Source organism: Rhipicephalus microplus, chromosome X, assembly GCF_043290135.1.
Source record: "Rhipicephalus microplus isolate Deutch F79 chromosome X, USDA_Rmic, whole genome shotgun sequence".
NCBI classification, from domain to species: domain Eukaryota; kingdom Metazoa; phylum Arthropoda; class Arachnida; order Ixodida; family Ixodidae; genus Rhipicephalus; species Rhipicephalus microplus.
The window spans coordinates 278,302,609-278,329,990 of record NC_134710.1 but is presented as its reverse complement, the minus strand read 5'-3'; the positions used below and the strand labels follow the sequence as shown (position 1 = coordinate 278,329,990).

At 44.6% G+C, this 27,382-nt stretch overlaps 1 protein-coding gene across 2 annotated transcripts in view; it reads left to right on the top strand.

The window, feature by feature from the left end:
* Nucleotides 1-27,382, top strand: part of LOC119161465 (sterol O-acyltransferase 1) — an 84,327-nt gene that overhangs the window by 11,328 nt on the left and 45,617 nt on the right. The window contains exons 1-2 of one of the 2 annotated variants that reach the window (XM_037413952.2): nt 15,482-15,607; nt 25,260-25,354. In XM_037413952.2, the coding sequence (XP_037269849.1) occupies nt 25,301-25,354 (54 nt within the window). In that variant the 5' untranslated portion in view covers nt 15,482-15,607; nt 25,260-25,300. Of the gene's footprint in view, nt 1-15,481; nt 15,608-25,259; nt 25,355-27,382 lie in introns of those variants that run through there. The other variant, XM_037413951.2, reaches the window with a different exon arrangement.

Genomic DNA, 27,382 nt, shown 5'->3' with positions numbered 1-27,382 from the left:
ACTGCCTACATTTTTTCAATATAAACATGCCAACTTACCGCAGCCAGTAAAAAGTTAATTATTAAATTTTAGTTAATTGGGCTGCTGACAGCGATAATTATCATCTAACTTTCTGTCCCCCTGGCCGCTTAACTTATTTGCACAAGTGGTTCTCACGTGCCTTCGAGCGCCTAATTTTAAAAAAATCATAAAGCTTAATTTTGAACACCCGGTATATAGTGTGTGTTTGTGTGTGTTTAAGTAGATGCGCTTTCACATAACAAACGCTTCTCTCTAATCAGTCCGCTCTCATTACGACAATACTAATACCCGCTAAGAAAGCTCTTAGCCAATGCATCTGACAATATAGAAATGGTTTGCCTCTTCAAGCACAGCCGGAACGCACAGATAAGCGGTCCCGGATGTCGTACAGTCCCCCTCTCCCCCTTTTTTTAACGCACATTTTCTGTTCCTTCACTGACAGGAGCCATTGCATATAATGAATATCGATGGCGGCGCCTCAATTACCGGCTTTTTCATTCCTCCCGACGCCAACAGCGTGCACTCGAAGCGCTTAAGCTCTCGCCATCGATTTGTCTTAAACTTCTAGAGGAACGAGCCGCCAGCGGAATAACCGGGAAGGTGAAATAAAAGAACAGCGGCACACAGCCCACTTGGGGAAGAGTGGGTGCGGGGGAGGTATTGTTGACAATGATGGCATTGCTCGTCTACCTCCGTCCTACTCTGTTGAGATGCTGCCCCTTTCTCATTCCGCCGTGTCGGTCTTGCTTCTTCTCCTAGGTTTTCTATATTTCTTTAACGTTTCTCCCCCCGTTTTGTTGTTTCTTTCTTTTTTTTACTTGTTTTACTTTTCTTTTTACCCCTTCCCTCCTGTCTCGACAGGCTATAAGAAGACACCGAACATGTGTAAATATTATTATGCCTTGAAAAAGATGGGGCTCCCATCGAAACGTCGGCAGAATAAACAGTTATGTGAAAGCGCATCTAGTACAACCGAAGTTATTCTTCTGCATATATATATAAGGGAAAGAAGTGTATACATAAGGGCTCGTTTTTCCGTGTTTTAACACAATATTAATGAGATCTAACAGACAGTAATGCCAAGGAATGTACAGGGGAAGTTATTAGAACCAATGGAATGCAAATAAGAAGAAAGAAAAGTGGATGAAAAAATAACCAGCCGTGCTCACGGCTGGCTATATATATATATATATATATATATATATATATATATATATATATATATATATATATATATATATATATATATATATACTTCTGTCGTATGTAACAAGCGACCGGTCGACCTACTCCTCTGGTACACGGATGATATCGTATCGCGTAAGCGTTCAACGGCCTCGAGCTTTCCTGTGTGTGCTCGCCTTTATTGCAATAACAAAGCTCCTCGTCGAAGGGCGATGTCCGGTGGGCGATCAGGACTGCACGTGGATATAGATTATACGGACCATTCGATGCACGCCCTTCGTGCGACGTCTCTCAGGAAAACGATACATGTTAACTCCTTCATAATGACCTGTTTATAATCAAAAGAACGAGGGAGTAGCAGCGCGAACATATAGACCTATTACGCATTTCTAAACAGCGGTAGGCGCCGTCGACATACTGAGGCGATTGTGTACTGACGTCGCTACAAGCGCCTCACTATGTCTATGGCGCCTATACCGCTGCATACAAACATGAAATAGGTATATATACTCACAAGAGAAACGGCGCGGACACACATGCCCTGTGGATTATAATCCGTGCTTTGTAACGGTCAATTTCGTTTTTTTTTCCTATGAAAGCAGGATCATTAAACACTTTCGTCATTCGGTCTACATAAAGGAATAACAACCTCACGAATTTCACGTATTCCACAATATAGATCTTGATGTGCCATTTAGATTAATAAAAAGCTGCTTTTACAGGTTCAGACTGCACGTGTGCCGACATTACACAAGGAGAGGCCTTCGACTGCTTAGCAGCTCCGCCGTGGTGGCCTACTGGCTAAGGCACTCGGCTGCTGACCCGCAGGTCGCGGGATCGAATCCCGCCTGCGGCGGCTGCATTTCTGAAGGAGGCGAAAACGCTGTAGGCCCGTGCACTCTGATTTGGGTGCACGTTAAAGAACTCCAGGGGGTGGAAATTCTCGGAGCCCTAAAATTCGGCGTCTCTCGTAATCATGTGAAAGTTTTGGGACGTTAATCCCCACATATCAGTCAATATCAGCGCAGAAAACTTGCGCAACCAGCGTAAGACGAGGGTGTACTCTCTGCGCCCTTCCTTGGTGATGAACTGTGGCCTTGGAAATCTCGAAAAACAAAATTGTGGGGCTCGTCGCCTGGCTTAGCTGAACCACGTGCTCCACATCGGCAGTGGTCAAACGCGCCACGCGTAGACTTTGTTCATCCTAGACTCGCATACCGTGCCCTCAATTTGTCGTGGTGGAGAGGGGTGAGAGGAGTTGCTCTCACTTTTTGAGTCTCGTTACCTAACTCTTCCTCGTTTTTCTTCTCCTTCTCTGTTTCGATAAAAGTGGGACTCTGTGGCCTTCGCTATATCGCCGCGGCGTGGTGTGGAAAAAAGCCGCGCGCGAATCTCGCAACGCACAGTGGAAACACAAGGCCACGCGTAGAAAACACATGTGATTGACACAATGCGCGAAATGTGACGCAACGCAGGGGTGAAAAGCGTTCGGGTGGTTGCACTTGGCCATTTGCAGTGCGCCCGGAGAAAAACCGAGAGCGATGCCCGGGAGCTCTTTTGCGGGAATGTGACCCTCGCGGAAACGATGTTTATATCTTCTTTTGCCTTATCAGTTTTTTTTTTTTCGAAAGCGAAATTTTACTCCGACGCGGAGATGACTTCAAACGACTCCAGATGGTTTAGGTGCACCTTAAAGAAGTCCAGGTGGCCGAAAATTTTGAAGCCCTTCATTACGGTGTTTCTCAGGTTTTGGGACGTTAGAGCCTAACAAGTATTAAATGACTCCAGTTCTTTGCTGCAATACCACGAGCCTGTGCTCTCCTGAACATTTTGGCGGGAAGCCTATAGCCTACGAAAACGCTCGTGTTCATAGTTCGAGTGCCCGTTAAACAAACCCAGTTGATGTGATTTTGTTCGGAGCCCTCCATAGCTTCATTGCCACTTCGGGGTACGAACCCAATGACCGAGTCAATCAGTCAATCCAGAACGCCATAAATTTTCTTCCTTCCTGAGGCTGGAAGCGTCAGGGTTAACTGACAGGAGTCTCCGCTAAAGAAGCAAGCAATCCAGATATAATTCTATATTTATGCATTCGCAGATAATCCTGCTGACATCGTAGAAATGTTAATCTATATAATAAGGTCGGGTTTTACGAGCCAAAACCACGATATGACTGAGGCACGTATGCTGTGGCGGGTGACTCCGAATTAATTGAGACCACGTCGGGTTGTGTTACGGGCTCCTAAATCTGTCGCGCGGGTGTTCTTTGATTTCGCCCGCATCGAAATGCGGCTGCCGTGGCAGGCAATCCAAGCCGCACTTTATGCGCGACACCGTATACACGTGCTAAGATGCCACGCCTGGCGTTGACCTGCTCGTATATATATACCACATCAGATAGACCATAACCTACATATGCACTCGGCTATGCATTTGTGCTTCTGTGGCTGAATGCATTCGTCTTTTACAGTCGATTATTTGATGTGGTACATTAATGGCGGTCAATATATTTCAAGAAACGCGCTTTATCATCACAAAACAAAATTTGCTCACCGGGGCGTCGCGGTGGCTCGGTGATTATTGACCCGAAAGACGCGGGTTGGATCGTTGCCGTGGTGGTCGCCTTTCGGTGGTGGAAGAGCCGGTTGGTTGTACATAAGTTAAACTTTTCGCGCGTTACTGTCAAAGAAAACCGATGAAAAAAAAAAGAATGAAACAGGACAATGAACGCATGCGCTTGTGTGTTGTGTTGTTCCGTTTCATTCTTTTTTTGTCATTCTTTTTTTTTATCGAAAGAGAAGCGTACACTCCACGGTTTTAGTGCAGGTTAAAGAACACCAGATGGTCTGAATAATCCGCATCCCTACACAACGTCACCTCTCATAGCCTGAATAGCTTTGGAACGTTAAACCCCGTAAAATTTCTTCACTGCGTGCGTGTTTGATTTGACCTGGCGATCTCCCACTGGCCTGGCTTCACGTTACCACGTGGACACATTTCAAATCCGTGTCACTCCACTTTGTTATTTTGACAAGCATTCGTGTGTGTGTTTGTGTGTGTGCAGGCATGCGTGCGCATATAAAATATGATTCCGAGGCTGATCACTTACACTATTGGACTAAGTATGGGTGTACATTTTGTTATTATTTTAAGTGATTTCTAATTTAGCTTGTTCGACGGAAGTCTATATATAGCCAGTGTCATTTGAAAGCGCCGGAACAGTTTCGAACGGTTTGTATCACTAAAAATTTGTTCTGTGTATCTGCGCATGCATATATGTCCCGTTATACCCTAAAAACTCTTATCACATCACAACTACCGGCTTTGATAGCGTAGTTCTCCACCGTTGGTGTTCGTAACCGCTGTCGCGCATAATTGAGAAAAATATAACCAGAATTGAACGGGATTTGAACCTAGGCTCTTTGGCAGCCGAGTGTTCTGCAACACAGCCACGGTGATCCTTGAAGCTCATTTGCAAAAATACTCTATAAAGGAGTCATTGTGGGCAAGAAAAAAAAATAAATTTATTCTTTCACAAAACAATATACAAGATAAGGATATACGGAAGGAGGCCCCATAGTGTATAAACTAAAATGGGACCTCCTATGGAATATAAACATAAATATGTGATTGACAACGATAGTACCAAAAATAGTAAGATAACAAAATTGTGAGACACACATAGAGCAAAATGTTACCATCCACTATGTGTCATCGGTAATGTAAACTGTTAGTAAATAACAAAAAAGGAAAAAACAGCTTGAGCTGAAAATGACAAGCCGAAAAAAACCAGTTTATAGAATGATTGTCGCATAAAAACTTTTCGATTCATGGCGAATTGACGGGTTTTTCAGATTTTTATCCAATTTTTATTAGATCGTGTTTATCACGCTCAACAGACATAATATAGCTCGTTATAAGAGCGAAAATAACAATCGGTTGTTACTCATTGCTAATTACGTCACAAGTCGGTGGCTTAAGGCACCGATTACGCTCGGCCATAGTTAATCATCAATCACAGCCTCAATAAAGGGCACGTAAAAAGATGTGTAGCGGGTACCTCGCTTCTCTGCCGCATGTTTAATAATGGCAGTGTGGGCACTGCCCTATTCCTGAATGTCCAATGATATATGGCGTAGCGGGTACCCTGCAGCTGTAATTGCCTCAAGACTGTTTGCAGTGCACCCAAGGCCACTCCTCGAGCTTTCGTTGTCACTGCGTGGCGTGTTCTGCGCAGGCCTGTCGACTTTTTTTTTTCTTTTCCCAGCGGGCGCAATGCCAGATCCTTATACGTGCGCAGTTGCATGCAGTGCTGCCTCCGCTAGTCTTCGGCTCGCTATTCTGTTCACCTTGATATCCGTGACATTGTTTGACCTATAAACAAGTGCTCACTGTCGCACCACACAGTGACGTAACGAAAGAAGAAAAAAAGGTAACACGTGCACTCGTCGCCATCATTGATCTCAATTTTATCGGTGGATGTACGAGTGCTATTGTTTCCGATCTTAGCGAGTAAGCCTTTGCAATAAAAAAAGTAATAGGCTCTTGATAAATGACAGTCCAGTGTAACATTGTAACTATTTTGTGTGCGCTCGCCAAAAAGGACTTTGAAGTGTAATGTTAAAAAAAAGCCCAGCAATAGCTGAAACAGATCAACATTTTAGGGCATCCAGTGAGGTTGATACCGACTTTCTTGGCTCACAATTCGTTTAAACATTATCATTGATTTGTGTCAATTTACTCGACAAGCCGACGCCCTCAAGCGACACTGCCCATCCACCTCTTTCTTCCTCTCCTTTGTTTATGTAAAATTAAGAAGTTGGCACTTTAAGTGCTGCCGGCTATACTCTTTCAAGGAGGACAGGAAAAAATGAAAAATTTTCAAGGCGGTCAAATATGTGAGACATTTGCAAAGTTGCGGACGAGCACATTAAGGAAGGCAAGTATTAGCCCCTTCAATCATGAAATATGATGCGCTGTCAAAACGCGTGAAATTCACTTTTCGTAATTCAAAGGCACTCAGTATTGCATTCTAAGTAAGGAAATGAAGGAAAGCGTTGTTTTGAGAGCTTTAGTAAAGTTATTGAGTGGAACTAATTATCTGACTATTTTTGGACCAGTTGGCTTCATTACTTTCATGTGAAATTCACTATTGGGCCCGAAATCTATACACAGTTTGTTTTTTTGGTTGTATTTGTTTCGAGTTCTAGAACGCGTCCCATAGAACAAAACAAACATGGTAGTGTATCCAGAAAAGTGATCCTCTGCAGTCATACGCAACATAATGAAGTTAAGTGATCACCAGTTGTCCACTCGGGAGGCCAACACGCATGTGCACCCATTCAGACTATTTGGTTGAACACACGGTGCGTGACGTGCCATTGAAGTTGGCTTGTACATTTTTACATGCCGTGACTGAAAGGGCTAGTCAAAAGATGTGCGCAGCCCTGCCGCGGTGGTCTATAGTGGCAAAGGCACTCGGCTGCTGACCCGTAGGTCGCGGGTTCGGAACCCGGCTTCAGCGGCTGCATTTCCGATGGAGGCGGAAATGTTGTAGGCCCGTGTGCTCAGATTTGGGTGCACGTTAAAGAACACCAGGTGGTCGAAATTTCCGGAGCCCTCCACTATGGCGTCTCTCATAATCATATGGTGGTTTTGGGACGTAAAACCCCACATATCAAAAGATGTGCGCACTCATCAAAAATTGTGTGTGTGTGTGTGTGCGTGCACACACATGCGTACATACGTGCATGCGTACATACGTGCATGCGTACATGCGTGCGTGCAAGCGTACATGCATGCGTGCAAGCGTACATGCATGCGTACATGCATGCATACACAGCAGCCAATAATTGAGAACCGTACCGATGCACATGACGTAGACTGATGCAAACGCAGTTTTGCAATCAAGTATTCTGCCTCAAAGCCATGCCAGGTCTCGGAAGTACTTTTTAAATAGACCGTAGTGTTTATGAAACGTCAGTTGTGGTTGCAGTGCTGGCTATATATCCTAGTTTATACATTATATATGTACTCCTATCATACAGCCATCACGTCGGGCTAACGTCAATTGTAGTTAGGTGACATTCTCTGAAGTTGATTTCTGTGGCATTTTCTAGGGCCTTCATTCTCGTGAGCACCAGCGCTTCATATCAGTTTATCGCTTCTTGTGTTGCTAATACTCACGTTCCTGTTGGCATCGTTCCTCAAGTGCAAATATCTGCAATTGTTCAGCGTACCTAAGTCCGCAAATGCCCCACCGCGGTGGTCTAGTGGCTAAGGTACTGGGCTGCTGACCCGCAGGTTGCGGGATCGAATTCCGGCTATGGCGGCTGAATTTCCGATGGAGGCGGAAACGTTGTAGGCCCGTGTGCTCAGATTTGGGTGCACGTTAAAGAACCCCAGGGGGTCAAAATTTCTGGAGCCCTCCACTACGGCGTCTTTCATAATCATATGGTGGTTTTGGGACGTTAAACCCCACAAATCAATAAATTGCCTATGTGCGCAACATTTCTACATTATTTTAGCATCGCTTCAAAATGCGTCGCTCAATAAAAAATTATAATACGGTCACCCTCGCTCTGCATGCTTCGCATATAACGTCATTCCCGGGTACGTGGGATCTGCCGAATATTTTACATAGCGAAACACGCATAGTCGCTTCTTTTCCTTCTTTGGTATACTTTAATTTCCAACTGCTTTCAATAAGCATGTGGCAACAATATGCTGTGCATATTTAAAATCTAAGTTATTTTTGTTTAAAGAGGGTTGCTTCATCATTGCAAGCGCAGCACTCATTTTTTCTTTTTTTAATATCGAGGGTAGCATCGGAAGTATTCTGATTAGAAAGAGAACTAATATATATATATATATATATATATATAGGATCCTGACAAAGGCCGTGCCACGGCCGAAACGTAGAGTAAACAATTATCAAATTTTCGTAAGTGTGGTCTTTTATTCCTATTTATATTTGCACCGGACCCACAAAATTTCTTTTTTTGAAACATATATATATATATATATATATATATATATATATATATATATATATATATATATATATATATATATATATATATATATATATATACTAAACCGACGTGCGTACCCGAGAACACACGTACCTTGCACCCTTGCACGTATTTTATATCACGTGTACTTCTCATTTGACCAGTATTGCATCATGCGATGGCGTTCTTATTCCTCTTCACTCCGACACGTCACTCACTGAGGACAATGTGCACGCGCGTGCTTTTCACGGCGGCGCAACGTGCGGCGTCGGTCGTGCAAGCTGTCGTCACGGCTCTTTGGCAATCAGCTCGTTCACACGCCTTGCGCACTCGATTACTTTATCTCGCCGATTACTGCACTGACCGGGCGCACGTTTTTAGGTATCGAGGAAACCCGCTTGTTTTTTTTTTCTTTTCTTTTCCTTTCCTGGTGCGTAACCGTTCTTCCTCTTCGTTTCTTTTCGTCACGCAACAGGAGAGGCCACGATGATGTAATATGTGCGCAATACAGATGTAGCCACTTCCGCGAGCTCAGTAGTATATTCAAGCGCTCACATCAGCAGCGATAACTTCGGGATGATGCAAATGTTGCGGGTGCACTTAAGTGTGAACCGATGTAACCACGAAACTCTTCCCTCTGCCAGCAGCGCAATTTCATTTATTTATTTATTTATTTATTTATTTATTTATTTATTTATTTATTTATTTATTTATTTATTAGGACTCGTTTGATCGCTAGTTAAACATTTTTATTTTGGGGAAAAATAACACGTTTCTGGTGCTCCATTCGTGTGGTCATTGTTCACCCATGCCATTATTAAGGAAAGGAAGTAAATTATTAAACGCGGAGCATTTCTTGGCATACTGCAGGCGCGTTGATCATTATCTATCTATCTATCTATCTATCTATCTATCTATCTATCTATCTATCTGTCCATATATATATATTTATATATGTATGTATATATATATATATATATATATATATATATATATATATATATATATCCTACGTCTAGGTGCTCTCGTGATTATCCCCCTAACTTGGGTTAAAACAATGAAAATGGGTACAACTGTGACATGAATAACGTCACCATCCCGTTGCGTATAAGTAGTCAATTACTTTTCTGCCAGACAGTGCCGCATACCCGTGGGCGGGTATGTCCCACTGGTATAAGGGTATGTGCAACAGGAGATGAAACTTCATATCTATTCATGTAACGGTGAGAACACACGTTGACCCGAGTTTATCTTTGTATACGAATGCAAAAAAAAAATAAATATCATGGTCGTAGCAGGAATCGAACCCCAGCATTCTGAGTGGCAATGAAGAATTCTACCACAGAGCCATGCCAGGTTTGGAACTACTTTTCGAATAGACTCCAATATTCGTTAAACGTCAATTGTGGTTGCAGTGCTGGCTATTCAATTTCATAAACCTTTCATACATATATTTATCGTCTCATCGTAACGTCTCCTTCAATAAATATTACAATGTATGAAATCCTTACCAAGGTACCTGCGACCGGCCCTAAAGTTGTTTTAATTTGCACCCCATTATGTAATTTTTGTCCACGCATTCATCGTACAACAGCCCGGCTTCTTTATGAAGCAGGAATATCAAACACGGTGCTCACAGACCTCTCTACCGGCGCGGCCCGAACGAGGTGGCCTTCGTTCGACGTTTTATTATTATTATTATTATTATTATTATTATTATTATTATTATTATTATTATTATTACTATTATTATTATTATTTGAGGTTCAAAATAGTAATGAACTACAAAGACGTGACTGGTCTCGAGCGTTTTGTTACTTTTTTGTGAAAAAAGTCTGTCGAGCACCTTTGTCGTGGAATATCGTTGACTTACATGTAGTACACTGGGTTTTGCAAAGCGTTGCTGCTTTTCGTGTTCACGTGCAACACTCGCTGACGTACATGACGCGTTTGTTACACTGAACGTATGCAGATGAAGTATCAAGCTTTTCTATTCCGCGTCGGCAAACGTATATATAGTCGCAACTCGTTAACACTGCAGTCGTGGGTGCAACGGTTCGTGCGGTTTTCAAATATATAGTTTCAAACGCAATAAAAAGAGCACGGCCTCTGCTAAAACGAAAACCGTAGAGATGTAGTCGGCGTGGGCCTGCCGAGAGCACGCTGCTATAGTATGCGCATGGCATGTATCCGTACTCTTCGAACCATTGGTTTTACTGTTTGTTGTTTTGCATTTTCGATGGAGGCGGAAATTTTGTAGGCCCGTGTGCTCAGATTTGGGCACACGTTAATGAACCTCACGTGGTCAAAATTTCCGGAGCCCTCCACTATGGCGTCTTTCATAATTGTAAGGTAGTTTTGGGACGTTAAGCCCCTCATATCAATAAACGAAATGCTGATTGTTGTTTGTTTGCTTTTCAAGTCGCGATGCGTTTAGGAGCAGTTTTTTTTTTCTTGTATGTAAGAATCGCTTCGTTCGGTGAAACGATCAATCATGTCATGGAACTTCTTGTTTGTGACATATATATAACCACTGACTTTGTTGCGAAATACGAATGAATACCGCTGAGCTGCGTTCGACATTAGGCGTGCGCCAACAATGAAGCCTAGCATGCTAACCTTGTACAGCGCGTATGCGTACACAAGGAAAGAAGTAAAAGACGCACACAGGGGCTAAGGGAAGTGTGTGCGTGTATATATATTGTTACGCTGAAGATTTATTCACCGACAGCAGGTCTTGCTAATGGCTTAAAGAGCGCACAGTCATGCAGGCCAACGGGGGAAGCTCGAGAGACCAACCCACAACAGCCACGTTGCCGTCTTCCTCCTTTCGGGTGCCATTTCAGCTGTGCCGAAGCGACAGTTCTAGACACGTATCATCACCCCGGCCAGTAAGGCACCGTCTCGGTGCCTGTTAAATGAGCGAGTCCGCGATGTAGGGCTTGAGACGGGAAACGTGGACTATTTCTGTTCTGGGTGCAGCAGCCGATGAGTTTGTGGTAGCGGCCATCTCGTAGGTCACAGGTGTGACCTGACGAAGGTCTCGGTAGATCCAGCGTATCGTGATAGTAGTTTCTCGCAGAGGCCGACATGTCGAGATGGGAGCCACAGGAAAACAAGAGATCCCGCAGAAAAAACGGCATCCCTATGTCGATGGTCGTAAAGGGACTTTTGTGCTGACTGCGACGACGATAACCGAGCGCGGGCTACCGCGCGTGCCTTGAGAGCACGATCGCATCCTGAGCGTACGAAGTGGAGGATGGGTGGTCTGATGAAAGCAGTGTGTCGAAGGGCAGTAAGGGATGTCGTCCGAAGAGTAGATAAAAAGGGGAGTAGCCCGCTGTTTCATGACGCGACGAGTTATAGGCGAAGGTTACGAACGGAAGAGCTATGTCCCAATCAGTGTGGTTGGTAGATACGTACATGGAAAGCATGTCTGTCAATGTGCGGTTTAGGCGCTCTGCAAGGCCGTTAGTCTGAGGGTGGTAAGATGTGGTGAAGTTGTGACGGGTAGCACAAGATCGGAGTAGATCATCAACCACACGAAATGGAAAGTAGCGACCACGGTCTGTGGGCAGGTGAGACGGAGCGCCATGCTGCAGAATAATGTCGTAGAGCAGGAAGGCGGCAACGTCTGTTGCGCAGCTGGTTGGTAGCGCTCGAGTGATTGCATACCGAGTGGCATAATCTGTGGCCACTGCAATCCATTTATTTCCAGCTGTAGAAGTAGGAAAGGGACCTAGCATGTCCAACTCCACTCAATAAAACGGCTCGGCTGGAACTTCAATAGGTTGAAGAAGACCGGCAGGGGGAGTCGTAGGCTTCTTTCGGCGATGGCAGAGGTCGCAAGATGCGACGTAATGGCGAACGGAGTGATAGAGACTCTTCCAGAATACTCGTCGTCGAACGTGGTCGTAAGTTCTGGAGATGCCTAGATGTCCAGAAGTTGGAGCGTCATGGAATTGTCGCAGAACATCCTTTCGCAGGTGATGTGGTACGACGAGTAAAAGTTCCGTGCCGTCGGGGTGTAAGTTGCGGCGGTACAAAACGTTGTCTTGAAGCAGGAATCTGCTAAGGGAAGGGTCAGTATGACGTGATTGAAGGCGGTCAATGATGGTGAGCAGCGATGGATCTCGGCGCTGTTCGTCGGCCACGGTCAGAAAGTCAGTAATGGCTAAAACGCAGGCATCAGATTCCAAATCAGTGGAGTTAGGTGGATCAAAGGGATTCCGAGATAAGCAGTCAGCATCGCTGTGCAGCTTTCCAGATTTGTACACAACCGAGAACGTGTACTCTTGTAATTGAAGTGCCCATCGGCCGAGTCTTCCTGTAGGGTCCTTAAGCGTCGACAGCCAGCAAAGCGCATGATGGTCCGTGATGACTGCGAACGGACGTCCGAATAAATACGGACGGAATTTCGTAATGGTCCAAACGAGAGCTGAGCATTCCCGCTCCGTGATTGAACACCCGCTTGCGACAGCAGGCGACTAGCGTAGGCTATCACACGGTTGGTGCCATACTGTATCTGAGCGAGTGTAGCACCAATGCCATAGCCGCTTGCATCGGTGCGAATCTCTGTTCGAGGCGCTGGATCAAAATGAGCCAACACAGGTGGTGATGTGAGGGCGGTAATCAACGACGCGAAGGAATGCTCTTGGTCCTTCCCCCAAGAAAAGGCCACGTTCTTTTTGAGGAGATCCGTGAGGGGCCTGGCAATATCCTTGAAGTTGAAGACAAAGCGGCGGAAGTATGAGCAGAGCCCAATAAAACTGCGAACTTCTTATGTAGAACGCGGAACCAGGAATTCTGGGACTGCACGGACTTTGTCAGAGTCGGGTTGAACCAGTGGCGTTAACAAGGTGGCCAAGTAGTTTAATCTGCCGGCGTCCAAATGAGCATTTCGACAAATTCAGTTGGAGACCAGCGCAACGAAAAACGTCAAGAATTGCCGAGAGACGAGACAGGTGGCTTTCGAAGGAGGGCGAGAAAACGATTACATCGTCCAGATGGCAAAGGCAGGTCGAGCATTTGAAACCGTGGAGAAGAGTCCATCATACGTTCAAAAGTAGCCGGGACATTGCACAACCCAAAAGGCCTGACCTTGAATTGGTAAAGACCATCGGGTGTGATAAATGCGGTCTTCTCACGGTCGCGGTCATCGACCGAAATTTTCCAGTATCCGGATCGAAGGTCAAGGGACGAGAAATAGTTGGCACCGTGGAGGCAGTCGAGTACATCATCGATTCGCGGTAGAGGATAAACGTCCTTCTTGGTGATCCGATTCAGGTGGTGATAGTCGACGCAAAAGCGCCAGGTATTGTCCTTCTTTTTGACTAAGACCACAGGAGATGCCCAAGGACTCGATGAAGGCTCAATGATGTCTTTGCTCAGCATTTTCTCGACCTCCGTCTGTATAACTTGGCGCTCAGCATGTGACACGCGATAAGGGCGTTTGTGGAGTGGACTTTGCCAACATAAGCGTCTCGTCCCACCTGTAGTGCTTGCTGACGCGCTCGAATAATGCGAGTCATTCTTCGACGTCCGTGCAGTCCGTCCCGAAAAACGTGCCAGGGTCAAGAAGATGGGGGGGGGGGGGGGGGATTACAGGTTATGGAGCCGGCGCGGATGGCGAGGCCTGAGTGCCGGTTTCAGGCATCGCGGCTGGAGAAAGCTGGCGTCCACTGCGGAGTTCCAGACGGGTTGTGTGAAGACCCCGCACCTTCCACCAAAAGATGTTACGGGGAAGGTTTATTCACCGACAGCAGGTCTTGCTAATGGCTTAAAAAGCGCAAAGTCATGCAGGCCAACGGAGTAAGCTCGAGAGACCAACCCACAACAGCCACGTTGTCGTCTTCCTACTTTCGGGTGCCATTTCAGCTGTGCCGAAGCGACAGTTCCATACACGTATCAATATGATGATTGATTGATTGATTGATTGATGTGGTTTAACGTCCCAAAATTATATGATTATGAGAGACGCTGCAGTGGAGGGCTCCGGAAGTTTCGACCTCCTGGCATTCTTTACCCATATCTGAGCACACGGGCATGAAACATTGGGGAAAACACCGAGGGACACTGACGATGGTGTGAGAGAGAGAGAGATGGAGAAAGGCGAGGAGGTTAACTAAGCTAAGCTTGGTTGGCTACCCTACATGTGGGGTCGGGGAAAAGGGAAATAACAGATTAGATGGAGAATAAAGAAGAATGAATGAACAATTAGTGATAACACACCAAACACAAGCATACACTGGTAGCTCACAGATACTCGTCGAGTCCTCTCGCCTTCAGGTAGCCCAGTAGGGCTTTCGGGGCTTTGTGTGTGCCCGAAATTGTGGGCCAAGGTCCCAGTATCTTCTTTTCGGAAAGCGCTCTTCCATCAAGACGATCGTGTTTGGCTCCGAGAGCACGTCGTTGAGTCTGATAAAGTGGCAGTGAAATACTTACTGACATTGCGCTTTCCACACAGGAGCCTTGTTCCCAAAATTGTGATTGTGCACAAGAATTCCGTGCTGGGGCCGAAACGTCAGTAGGCGTTTTCCACCTCGGTCAACGTTCGTCGGTGTACTCACCTCCTATATTGAATACTTACAAGTTATGCGTAGTGGAGCCCTCCGCTACGGCATTTGTCATAATCATATGGTGGTTTTGGGACGTTAAACCCCACATATCAATCAAGTTATGCGTAGTGTCACGTGTCGTTAAAGATTCCGCATAACTTATTCTTCTAAGCTACCGAACTGAAACTGACGGGTGTGCCTTTTGGAACGCTATACGCTTTCGTGACAATGGCTTTTGACGTCACGAGACGGGAGTGGTCTCCTCCGTTAATATCGCGCTCGGCGGAAGGCGCCAAACACTCCTGATGTTTTCAATGCCAAGAATTACGCCCATCCTCCCAACGAGGGCTGCAGAAGTTGCGCCTTTTTCTTTCCACGTTTTCTCCTCCCGCCGTTTGGCAAATGCCTTCGCTCCGTAGACTATGCATACTTTCGTAAGAGTTATGTGTAATGGGTGAGGGCCGTGTGCAAGAAAACCTTTAGGTTCTCGTTTCTCAGACGGGCACAACTGAGTGGACACGACAGTAGAAAGGAGGAGGCCAGAGATGGTTGATTTTTTTTTTTTTTTCAAAGCTATCGCGTATTACGCTACAAAATGCGCAGTCTGTCAATGAGCGACCCAAATCGAAAACTTCTAAGCGTGAATCACGAGATAAGCGGCACAGCAGGAGTGGTATTTGTTAAAACCCTCGCCCGCCCAGCAGATAAGGCGACGCGGGACGCATCGTACGAGCGCCTGAGCAGCGCACACTGGCGAAACCCTTCAACGCACGGTCCGTGCCCTCCTTGCATGCGGACGGCTTCGTGACGGTCGACGCTCACGGCTTTAAGGTGAGCTTTGTTGTACGCAACCACAACTTACCTTTTTGCAGTCCGCGCACACTAGTATGCGTGTGTAAGTGTCTTATCGTCTCTACAACGATGCACCGGTGCCTGGACCACTCGCCGTTCTTGTTTTATGGGCGTTTTACGGCGTGAAGACGGGTCTAAACGGCTTTTTTTTTCCTTGCACGACGATAGCTGTCGCCCTTCCATGGCTCACTTTTAATGCAGTGTGAATCGGAGAGCGGTTGTGATAAAAAAAGAAAGAGAAAGTATATTCTAATCGTAGACGCAGTCAGAATTGAGCGATGAACGGCACTATGATTTAAAATGTTGTCCTCGGTATGAGTTTCTTGCAATAGCGCCGTGCGATATAGGCATATGTATGTGTAAAGCATTTTGTGTCATCTGACAGTAGCGATTTCATCGTCTCGTCTAATCTGGAAAACTCTTAAAAACCGCCAAAGTGGTCTGGTGTTTATGGGGCTCGGCTGCGCTGCCCCGAAGGTCTCGGGTTTGAATATCTGCAGCGGCAGCCGCATTTCAATACAGGCAAAGTGCTCGAGGCCCCTGTGCTTCGATTCAGATGTGCGTTAAATAACTCCAGGCGATCAAAGTATTCGGAGCCTTCCATTATAGCCCTTCTTATATTCCAAATTCTTACAACTAACAGGCACCTAGTCACAAAAAGAAAAAGACAAGTTGCAATGCCTGACAGTTTTCTGAACGAAATACCGAGACTTCAAGTGAAAAAAAAAACAAGAGGAATGCGGTGCAGTACTCGCGCGACGTAAAGTTTTGACCTTTCACTGCCTTTCAGAAGACGTGGCAGCAGAGCACAAGTGGGCGTTTCTTCGGGGTTGAATCGTCTACCGCTGACAGCGTTTCGCACTTCGAATCGGCGTTCTCCCCCCCCCCCCCCCTCTTTTTATCGCAGTCCCACTCGCGCTTTTCAGTAATAAAACGGCGTCAAATTATTCATTACGTGTCGTACGAATGTTGAGCAAGATAAGTCGATCATAGTTGTTGCTGCGGCCCTGGTTGTTTTATCGATGGAATCATCCGAATGGTTGGAATGGCGGACCGAACGGCATGTTCTTAACGCGATAGCATTAAATAGCGCGTTTCGCAGAAATGTTGGCGTCATTGGTTGTTAGCGAAAATTCATCTTATGCGTGACCGAAAAATTGAGAATGGTGCGAATAAAATCAATAAAAAAATCATGGGTACGAGTAGAGATGGAGCCCGTGTCGTTTGCGTGGCAAGTGCATGTTCTACCTCATGGCCACGCGTCTGCTTGTGAAAGCAGTGAAAAGAACTTCCTCTGCTTGGAAATGCAGGGAAAGTAACTTTCATTCTATACAAACACACGCATTCTGTATACATGCTTCACAATGCAATATGAAATATTGCAGTAATAATGCGTGGTGTTCATTACCTTGCAGTTCATATTGCAACTGACGAATCGTATGTGATAAAATATGGGGGTTGCGTAGCACTTCCGATAGGGGCCAGGAAATTTCGGGTAAAAATGTTTCATTCTGTTACTTTTCCTCGCAAAACGACATGTTGTGCATTCATATGAACGAAGCTCTGTGTAGAACACGCATGTGTATTTCGTCGTACCCTTCTCGCAATTGCTCTTGTGAAAAGGATCGTTCAAAGTGAATAATACCCCTTGAGAATTCACTGGCTGCAGTAATTTCAGTTCAATATGTGCCGCAAGGTAATAATGCAAATGGCAATTATCATGCATTCATAAATTATCGAATAGTGCACTTCGATTTCTCGCGCAAACAATGCCCGCTGATTTGAGGAGAAAACAAGTTGAACAAGTTGAACAAGTGTACAGTCACGTTAGTGTGTGTGTGTGTGTGTGTGTGTGTGTGTGTGTGTGTGTGTGTGTGTGTGTGTGTGTGTGTGTGTGTGTGTGTGTGTGTTTACAAACACGTTCGACATAGCGCTTCTCCACTATGTATACGCAGCGTTGTGTACGTTCCTCTCCGATAGGAACGGAGGCGCCTTTCTCATTCCTAGCCAATTTCAAAACGAGTTCCCTGTACGAGTTCTTGTACTGTGAAAGGAACACATTAGTCATATTTAGAAATTTTTAGAATATAGAATAGAAATATATATATATATATATATATATATATATATATATATATATATATATATATATATATATATATATATATATATATATACATTCAGACGTTGCAAGAAAGCAAAATCCATTATCGCCGAACTACAGAGTTGAAGTGAATAATCGTGAAAGCAACGTATTCTTGTGTGTAGCATTATTCAGAGAAATTACTCACAAAAGATAGTAAAATTCTGATTAGTGAAACTTGGTAGTTTTCAAAGTAGTTAGGGAATAGTGCTCACTTGAATAATATTACATTACTCAATTTTCAGTTAGCGGGCGTTCATATGTGCATATAATTTGTCGCATCAATATATTTCAATTACAAAAGTACATACTGAATAATAAGCGAAGTGCAATGTTCCACGTAGAATAATTAGTGGCCACGAATTCATGTAATTACCATGGCAAATACGCATCACAGCAACGTACCTAGATGCATGAATGAATCACAGACGAAGACATACATGCAAATGCGCACATAGAATATCAATACTTAGCTGGTATCGTACACTGTAGCAGCCGTTTGATAGCTATTTATGCTCGTGTTTTGGAATAGCACACTGCATACTAGTTGGCAGCCATAAAACTTGAAAAAATAATCGACGTTTTGCACGCATCATCGTCTGTGCTTCCCTTGTTAAAGAACCCCAGGTGATCGAAATTTTCGGAGCCGTCCACTACGGCGTCTCTCATATTCATAAGGTGGTTTTGGAACGTTGAACTCCACATATCAATCAATCAATCAATCGTCTGCACTTTTACATATATGTGTGGCATCGCTTAACATAAAAGTTTTATTCCAAAGTAATAGGCAAAATTAGGATTGGTTTAAATTTTTTAAGAGTGTCGTGATTACTGCAAGATATACGGTGGTGTTTACGATATATCTGGCAACATATCTGGCTTAGTAGTTACCTAGTTGCAAATCTACCACGCTCTGTTTTCCTCGCACATAAATTACTGCCTACTTTTCTGCCGCACCGCGACCTTGGGAACAAAAAACAAATCATTCATTAAAATAATAGCACTGTGCTATATTGCAAATGTCCCACGTGGTATGTGCGTGAGTTCCTTGTTCCACCGGTCGCTATAAAAACATCAGTATAAAACATGTACAACTTTTGACTAATTTATAACTACTTTTTTGCAAAGAAATGATTTAAAACATTTGTTAAAGATTTGTCAGACATAAGTGTACAACACACCCATTCACAGACCTGAAGTGGGGACAGATGGGTCGTTCCTCGTTTTCGTACAAACTATTTCTTACGTTCCTTTAGATACACATTACCCTCCATACTTAATAAATATGAAAGCATTGACCCTAACGTTTTTGTGTTTAGAAAAAGACAAATGTGGGGATTTTCGTCACCCTTGCATAGTGTCCTTTGTAGCTTTTTTATTATGTATAATACGTCACCAGAAATAAATCATTCTGGAGACGACTTTACACTTTTTAACGCGTTCATGAGTATTTTTCTTGGGTGCAGATACAGTTATTTCTATTTTTACTTCAACTGCTCTATTTTTGTTATATTCCTTTAATGCTTTGTTCATTTCTCCTTGTCTAAAGGCACTATATTTGTTAAAAGCTTAAATTCCCAAACTGCTTCCATGTATATGGTCCCTCAGGCATTCTCAAGTGGTTTTTTTTTTAACCATATTTCGCCTGAGGAATCGCCCCGCCGTGGTGGTCTAGTGGCTAAGGTACTCGGCTGCTGACCCGCAGGTCGCGGGATCAAATCCTGGCTGCGGCGGCTGCATTTTTGATGGAGGCGGAAATGTTGTAGGCCCGTGTGCTCAGATTTGGGCGCACGTTAAAGAACCCCAGCTGGTCAAAATTTCCGGAGCCCTCCACTATGGCGTCTCTCATAATCATATGGCGGTTTTGGGACGTTAAACCCCACATATCTATCAATCAATCGCCTGAACAATGTCCAACTTGTTGAAAAAAAACATGTTGGAAAGAAAGATTGATTTGATTTTTTTATTTGATTACTTAAAAAGAACAAGAAAGCATTCCTGCTTATAAAAGCAGAAGTATCAAGTCTTACTAGCTGCTGCGAAGGAGGCAAAATACGCTCTAAACAAGTAAATGCATGCGTTGCTAACTGTTAGCTTTCTTAAACTGTGCTGACCAAACAAATGCCATAGGTAGCGGGAGTACTGCTCCTATGGGAAGAATAAGTATTATGGTATTGTAGTTGTACTGCACGAAATAAGTCGCCAAGCTGCTCTCATCGGGCTGTGGTAACGTGTTTAGCGTAGCTTTGCCGTTCTTATGCGTCAGATGACATCAGCTTTGTTGTCACAATCATGCTTGTCTCGATAAAGCTATCAAGATATGCATTTCTTGCGTGGAGGAATTGTAAGAATGAATTTGACCTGCCTGGCCATTCCCGGAGTGGGAGTTGGTCGAGTTTTTTTCATTCCGAGGAGTTTAAAAGAATGAAATTGTGGCAAGTTGATATTCCCCGGAAGAGAATTGGTATGGAATGGAGGTGGCCATTCCGCAACACTTCCTCACTATACCACCGCGAAGGCTTGCCCCTGTTCGGATTTCATTCGACGCGGATGTTACATAAGCTCTTCTGCGCTCGTCGTTTCGGCGTGCGAGAATCATGACACAAAGAAATATTCGTTGACTGAGTGTATTACGGGAGCCGTTAGCCTTTCGACGTTTGCCAATTTGAGTGTTTATATTTTACATACATTGTCCAGAGATGTTGATCCACGAAGGAATATTGCGTATATACTCGTGTCAGTACGCCTATAACGTGTTGCGGAGGCCATTTTAGAGAAAAAAAAATGCTCGGCAGCATCGTCAATGTTATAAAGTTCACCGAAAGGTATTCTCTTGTTCTTCCAAGTGTTCTTTAGTTGTCACGAAATAAAGGATTAGGCGGTTTTACTAAGCTGTAACGAAGCTTAGTTATGGGGTAAAACCTACCAAGTCCTCAAGTATTCATTCGCAAAAAAGTAGGTGCACATGTGCACGACTACCCCTTGATGGAGGCCAAATATCCTACAGGCGATAAACATGCCCCAGAGAGGTCTAACTTAAGAGCTTTGCTCTGCACCAACGTGGAGATATTTCTTATCGTGCGAGACAATGAAATAACAACAAATCGTGACAATGGCAAGTTGTTCGATAAACACTGAAAACATAAGAAAACGTAGGTATAACAAAGACAGCGTGGGCAGCGCCTGCTCACACACTGTGCACAAGCCGCTGCTTCTCGAAAAAGAAACAAATGCGCTATCTGCTACAGGCTGTAGGAATGGCCATTCGAGATACCACTTCGCCGTAGGCTATGAAGAGCACTTTCTGTAACCACATACCCTCTGTCAGAAAATTTTCAGAACCGATTTGTCCTTTTCATATTAAAGCTCTGTTGTTGGATGCGATTGAGTTGGTTTGTATGTGCACAATGTAGACACCGCCTTCGAAGTATTGCCTTGCTGGGTGCGTGACAAAGCAGCGTTTAGCAAGCAAATGCTGTTTGTTTTTATTTTTATCTACATTTTCGATGTTATACGCGATTGGCATGACGGCCACAAAGTGTAAGCAGGTAGGTCTGCTCTATAGGAAAGAAAAAAATCATTTCATGCGACAGAGATCATTACTCAGTAAGCATGCGGTGACGAAGCATTAAAGGGGTACTGACACAAAAACTCTGGCCTCGCGTTCATTGGCTGCAATGCGTTGCTGGGGGCCTGTTAGTCATAACACGACATATTGTTTGCGGCAGCACGTGACAGATAATTGATTACAGGCCCCACATTATCAATCAGTTTCAGTTTTGGTTTGACAGAGTTCCAAAAACTGGGCGCAACAGTCACCACCTAGCGTGTGCAGCTCTTGACCACGTCAGCACACAGAATTGTGACGCACTTCCCACGGTCAGCATCAAGAATTCCCTTCGAATAGGAAACGGGACTGGAATGTCGCCAAACACAAAACTTTCTGAGCTTGCGCCACGGTCATGCACTTGCAACCAGCCGCCTAGAAATATAGATTTCGGGAACTGACGCGGCAAAAGAAAAATGGCGGCTATGACGTCATCATACCTTGTTTTGTTGTCCGCAGCAGGGTGACGTGAGGCAAGTAGGGGGGTCACCTCGAGGTCACCTTCGAGGGTGTCTATAGTGCTATGGAGTCGGTCGCATACACAAACTTCAAATATAACTTAAAATACCTTCCAAGCAATATTCGCTGTTGATATCTTGCAGATGATATACGAATGTTCTCGAGAATCGACCCCGCAGGTTATCTCGGCCCCGAAATTTTCTGTTAGTACCCCCTTAAAGAAAGGAACTGTTTCCCTGGATGACACCAAAGGTTTTGTCAGGGCAGATATTCGTTGCAAAACTATCCCAGATTCAGCCGCCAGTAAACGTCACGAAGCACCGATGCAAACATGAGAGCGTCATTGGGCGAGATTTGCCGCCTTATCGCGTGCATAATATAAGATCGGAATTTGAAGAAGCTTTGTGCGCAAGCAAAGTTTGCGCAAGATTTAGGAAAAGAAATGTTGCGGAAATTTTCCCCAATGCACTGCATCGATGAACAGCACTAGACGAAGTGATTTCAGTTTGCACTGAAAGATCCAGAAGTGATCACATTGCTGTAGTTCAATTAGCGTTTGGGCAAATGGGACACTAAGAGCGCCCTACTTCTGCGTGGTGTCCCAGCTAATCAAGTGTAGCAATGTTTGGGGGGGGGGGGGGGGCAGCAAAACCTTTTACAAAGTATACTGATTAGACAGGTGCGATATTTGGGCAACATTTTCACCAACAACACTAATGTTGGTGTATTTGCCACTTTGCTTATAAAATAAAACGCCAAATAAAACACAATGAGCAGCAACTTGACTAACATTAGCTGGGACACCCTGTATATTTATTATAAAAGAAAAGTTGCGACGTGTGCCTGTGCTGTAGCCTATTCGGCGCTTCGAAAAGAGGCAAGGGAAAGTAAAGGAAAAAGATGAAGTAAGGATCATCGTATAACAACTAATTGCATCGGTATAAAACTCAGCTGGTAACACTTGTTGCAGTTTTATGTCTCGTTTACTGTCTTTCATAAAAAAAAACACAATTCCCTTCATGGTTTACGTGAAATATTCTAACCGTGGCTTAGAAAAAAAAGCGAAAAAACTTTCAGAACGTGCGAATAAATTATCCCCTTCCTATTGGCCCGAAGTTCGTGGGTTCGATCTCGGCTGTGGCATTCTCATTTCGATGAAGGCGAAATGCTGAAGGCCCGTGTGTTGTGTGATGTCGGTGCACGTTAAGTAACACCAGATGGTCGAAATTTGCGGAGCCCTACTCTACGGCGCCTGTCATAATCACATTTTTGTCTTGCGACGTAGAAGCCCATAATATTATTCTAATAATATTATGAATGATTACTTCAGGTCTTTTCCGCAAGAGCACACAGAAGACACAGTATATAGGTTAGTAACCTTCAGCCCGGCGCCGTTTATCTTACTCGAACAAAGTGGGGTGACAGCTATCTGAAAATCAGTTTTTCTTTTTAGTTTTTTTTGTGAACATCTAAGGAAATCTGCTCGAAAGGAAGATGAGGCGACAAGGCGACTGAAGACGCACTATGTTCCAATGCTTATCCTTTCTACAAGATGAAGCGCACACATAATAATGGCATTATAAAATAGCGCTAAATCTGTGAATACACGGAAGCGTAAACACCTTCGCGTAGTGGGCGCAGTGTGAAGGTGAGCTGAGCATTTTGCGCCCTTGGTTGAGCTAAATAAAAAACGATAAAAAAGAAAAACGCCAGGCCTGCGTGGAACGCACTGCACAGTCACAGCGCAACCTTGAAGAGTGGCTTTTCAGAGCCTTTTCTAAGCCTTCTTTGGGTAACTGCTACAAGCACACTTGCTGGGTATATGTTCACTACGGCATTAATAATTTCTGGGTAGTAGGCCGACATTCGTTATGCTATTTATCGTCATTCTTCTGAGCAGGTAAACACTTGCAAGGAATTTGGTGCCAATTGTCCATACAGTGGCTCACGATGATGAGAAATTATGCTTGAAGTGGGTATGCTCCATTCGTAATAAGGGATCAAAAACAAGCTTTTGTGATAGGTTAGGGCATTGAACGACCCCCTCGTATATGCTATTTTCGCATTGTGTGAGGCCTCTTTGTTCTTTCGCTGTTCTAAAGCGCTTTATTACTCATATTAACGCAATTCCTTTCCCGACATCAAGCCTGTTTAAGGCAAAGTTTGCCAACAAGTCCCAAGTACCGGCGTCCCTCAGTGGTAGAATACTGGGCTGGTACGCACTGGACCCGGGTTAGAGCCCCAGTGTGTCCTTGGAACTAGGTTTTTTTTCTTATTTCGTGATAGTGGTTATAGACACCAGCTGCGGCGGACAACTATACGGAGCCACGTGTGACAAGAGTTTTAATCTTGCAACAGTTTTCGCTGTAAAAAAGTGTGCTTTTCGGGCGTCTGGAATTTCTGGGCGCACTGTAAACGAAGGCAGTTGACATATTATTTGGGGCTCGAGTCGTCAGTTTTCCGACATTCCTTACGTATGCAACTACAATGTAGTGGTGGTGATAAGGAGGAACAAGAGATAAGCAGCGCCAACACTATCCATCGTCACCTCAGCTTGGGTTTTTGCTGGGTACGACGCCTCGGCATATAAGCACCGTTGCTTTCAGCCTACAGTGATGCAGAAGCATTCCAGGAGGCAACACCCACGTTGTGGGCTAATATTTCTGAACCATTTGAGAAAAATGTTTTCGTACGGTGTGCACGAAAAGCTTCGCAATATGTCTTTTTTGTGCTCCCTGCAAAGTACTTTAGCTAGCTGAGTCGCGAATTTGTTCGGGAAATCCTATGCATTAAGAGCGGTTTTTTTTTTTTTTTGATGGGAAACAGTCATGTTTTCTGCAGCGGCTGTCTTGTTTGCCCCTTGTCCCCCAGTGGAAATTGGAGAGCAAAGACGCAGTCCTAAAAGCGCAGCTGTTCTTTCGTAATCGAAGTGGAAACGAGCAAAAGTGTAACGTTGTGCAGCGACAGCCACAGCGCATCTATAAGTGCTCGCTTCCGGGTATTAAGCCGTCACAGGCGCAGCTGCCGTGCGGCGCCTGTGGCTTAGAATTTCGTGGGCTCCGTGGAAGTTTTTCCATACGGGAGCACCTTTTTTGAACTTCAGCCCGTTAACAGCAGGATTTTTCTGTACTTTGTGTACCCTTATTCAAACTTCACTCACCTGCGCAGGTCTTAACCTTTCGTGAAAACAAGTGTAATGTTATTGTAGTGCACACTACGAGACCAGGAAAATGCTCATCTGAATTTTGATACCTCTGAAAAGCGATTGAACATTCTGTTGGGGGGCTACCCTTCTGCAATTGTACTGCAGCAAATATATAAATGCTTTCTACACGCTTGCACAACTCTTCCTATTCCGCTAACTGCTAGGTCTATGTGGTATACTGTTGCAAGCTACACAGCCTGGGCTGTTTGTTTTGCAGGCTGACTGCACATATTCTACTGCTGACCAGTAGACGGCGCCATGGAGCCCAGCGGAAGTGCCGAGCAGCTGCTCAGCCTCAAGACCAGCATCGAGGTAAGAGCCGCAATGAGGTCTGGCACTCGCGCAAAGCAAAACTTGTTGAAGATCTTAAACTGCTGTTCACGGATATTTTCGTTCGTATTCTTTTGGTGGCGTTAATAAAACTCAATATGTACTGCATTCAAATCAACGGAATGTCGATATACTATAGAATAAGTATAACGTGGCTGTTCATTTCTCGTTTGTACGTCACTTACTATCATTGAATATAGTGCTCCGCGCTAACACTGGCGGGTACTGAGTATGAATACCGGTGATGCGCATGTGGCTGATATTATACAGTCAAACTGCGATATACCGAGCTTTACGGCTGATAGCTGTGGATTTATCAGCACTGTATTAGTTGTGTGCATGCATGTTCCTATTTTCAGCAAAGTGTTCGAATGGTCTTTTAATATGGAATTTAGAGCTGGGTGAATATCCCTCGCACGGTTACCGGCATGCACATATGGTCTGACCTCTGACTCATGATTTAGGTTCCCAGAGTTGTCCTAATTGTATAGGCACACAACAAACTGCCGTAGCTGATTCTGGCTTTTAGAGAGCCAGAATTAGTTCCCCGTAGCCGAAGTACACGCCAATCTTCAGGTTGAAAGACTACCGGTTCTTCGCAAGCGCATAGTTCAACACAGGGATAAGGCTACATACTTTTAGATAGTTTGTTTTTTCTGCCATCTTATTAATGAAGTGAGCAGTTAAATTTCATAGTTCTGTCTGTCTGTCTGTCTGTCTGTCTGTCTGTCTGTCTGTCTGTCTGTCTGTCTGTCTGTCTGTCTGTCTGTCTGTCTGTCTGTCGACGACTTTTAGCTCTCCTGGCCGTTTGGATTGTGGCATCTATACCAAATTTGGATATGGCATAACATGACTGTATGACGAGCACGACTGACTACTCATAACATGAAAGTCATGACATGTGTGTCGCTAAGGTAATGATTTACATTCTATAGTCTTGCATGGCTTGCAGTGGTCTCGTTCACATGGCATAGTGCAAACCTGGGATGGTATGACATGACTGCATAACGAACATAAGTGACAGACCATCGCGTGGAAATCAAGGCATGCGTGTCATGTAAGAACATGAAATCCTAGGTTTATGATGCTGTTGTAGGCCCGTGTGCTCAGATTTGGGTGCACGTTAAAGAACCCCAGGTGGTCTAAATTTCCGGAGCCCTCCACTACGGCGTCTCTCATAATCATATAGTGGTTTTGGGACGTTAAACCCCACATATCAATCAATCAATTAGGTTTATGATGTGCTCGTGGCCGTTTCACTGGCTTCACAACTACGAAATTTGGTGTTACGTAACGTGAATGGATGACGAAGGTAAATGACACGTTGTAATGATAAAGGTTCGTTCTGTTTTGCTTATCTGATGCAACGGTTCGGACCGTGATTGGTTCCGAAAAACGACGAGGCTGCTTATAGGTTTATGAAGAACACTTTATGTAAAACATGAATAAACGAGCACATGGAGGCGGAAATGTTGTAGGCCCATGTGCTCAGATTTGGGGGCACGTTAAAGAACCCCAGGTGGTCAAAATTTTCGGAGCCCTCTACTATGGCGTCTCTCGTATATATGTGGTGGTTTTGGGACGTTAAACCCCATGTATCTATCAATCATTCACTCATAAACGAGCACACACACACACAGAAAACAAACAAAACAAACAGCAAAAGCAGAACGCAAACTACAAAAGTTTCTGAAAAGCGAAGCGTCCTTGCGACAGTCCATCTCGGCGGATGGAGACTCGCCCTTCTAACAGATAGACACGCTGGGCCATGCGAATTGAAAAGCGACCCAGGATGGCTTCAGAGAGTTCGGCAACGCCTTGTGCGAGGTGACGAAGAACGTCTTGTCGCGGGGAAGCGTCGGAGGTGGAGGACGTCAGCGGCCACCTGAAGCCCGTAGCATCAACTCGTGGATCGCGTCCCAGAGCGCCGACACTCGGGCCTGGTCACCCGACTGCATCGAACGCCCAGCTCCATCTCTCTCTTCCTTTTATTTTTTTCCGCACTATGCC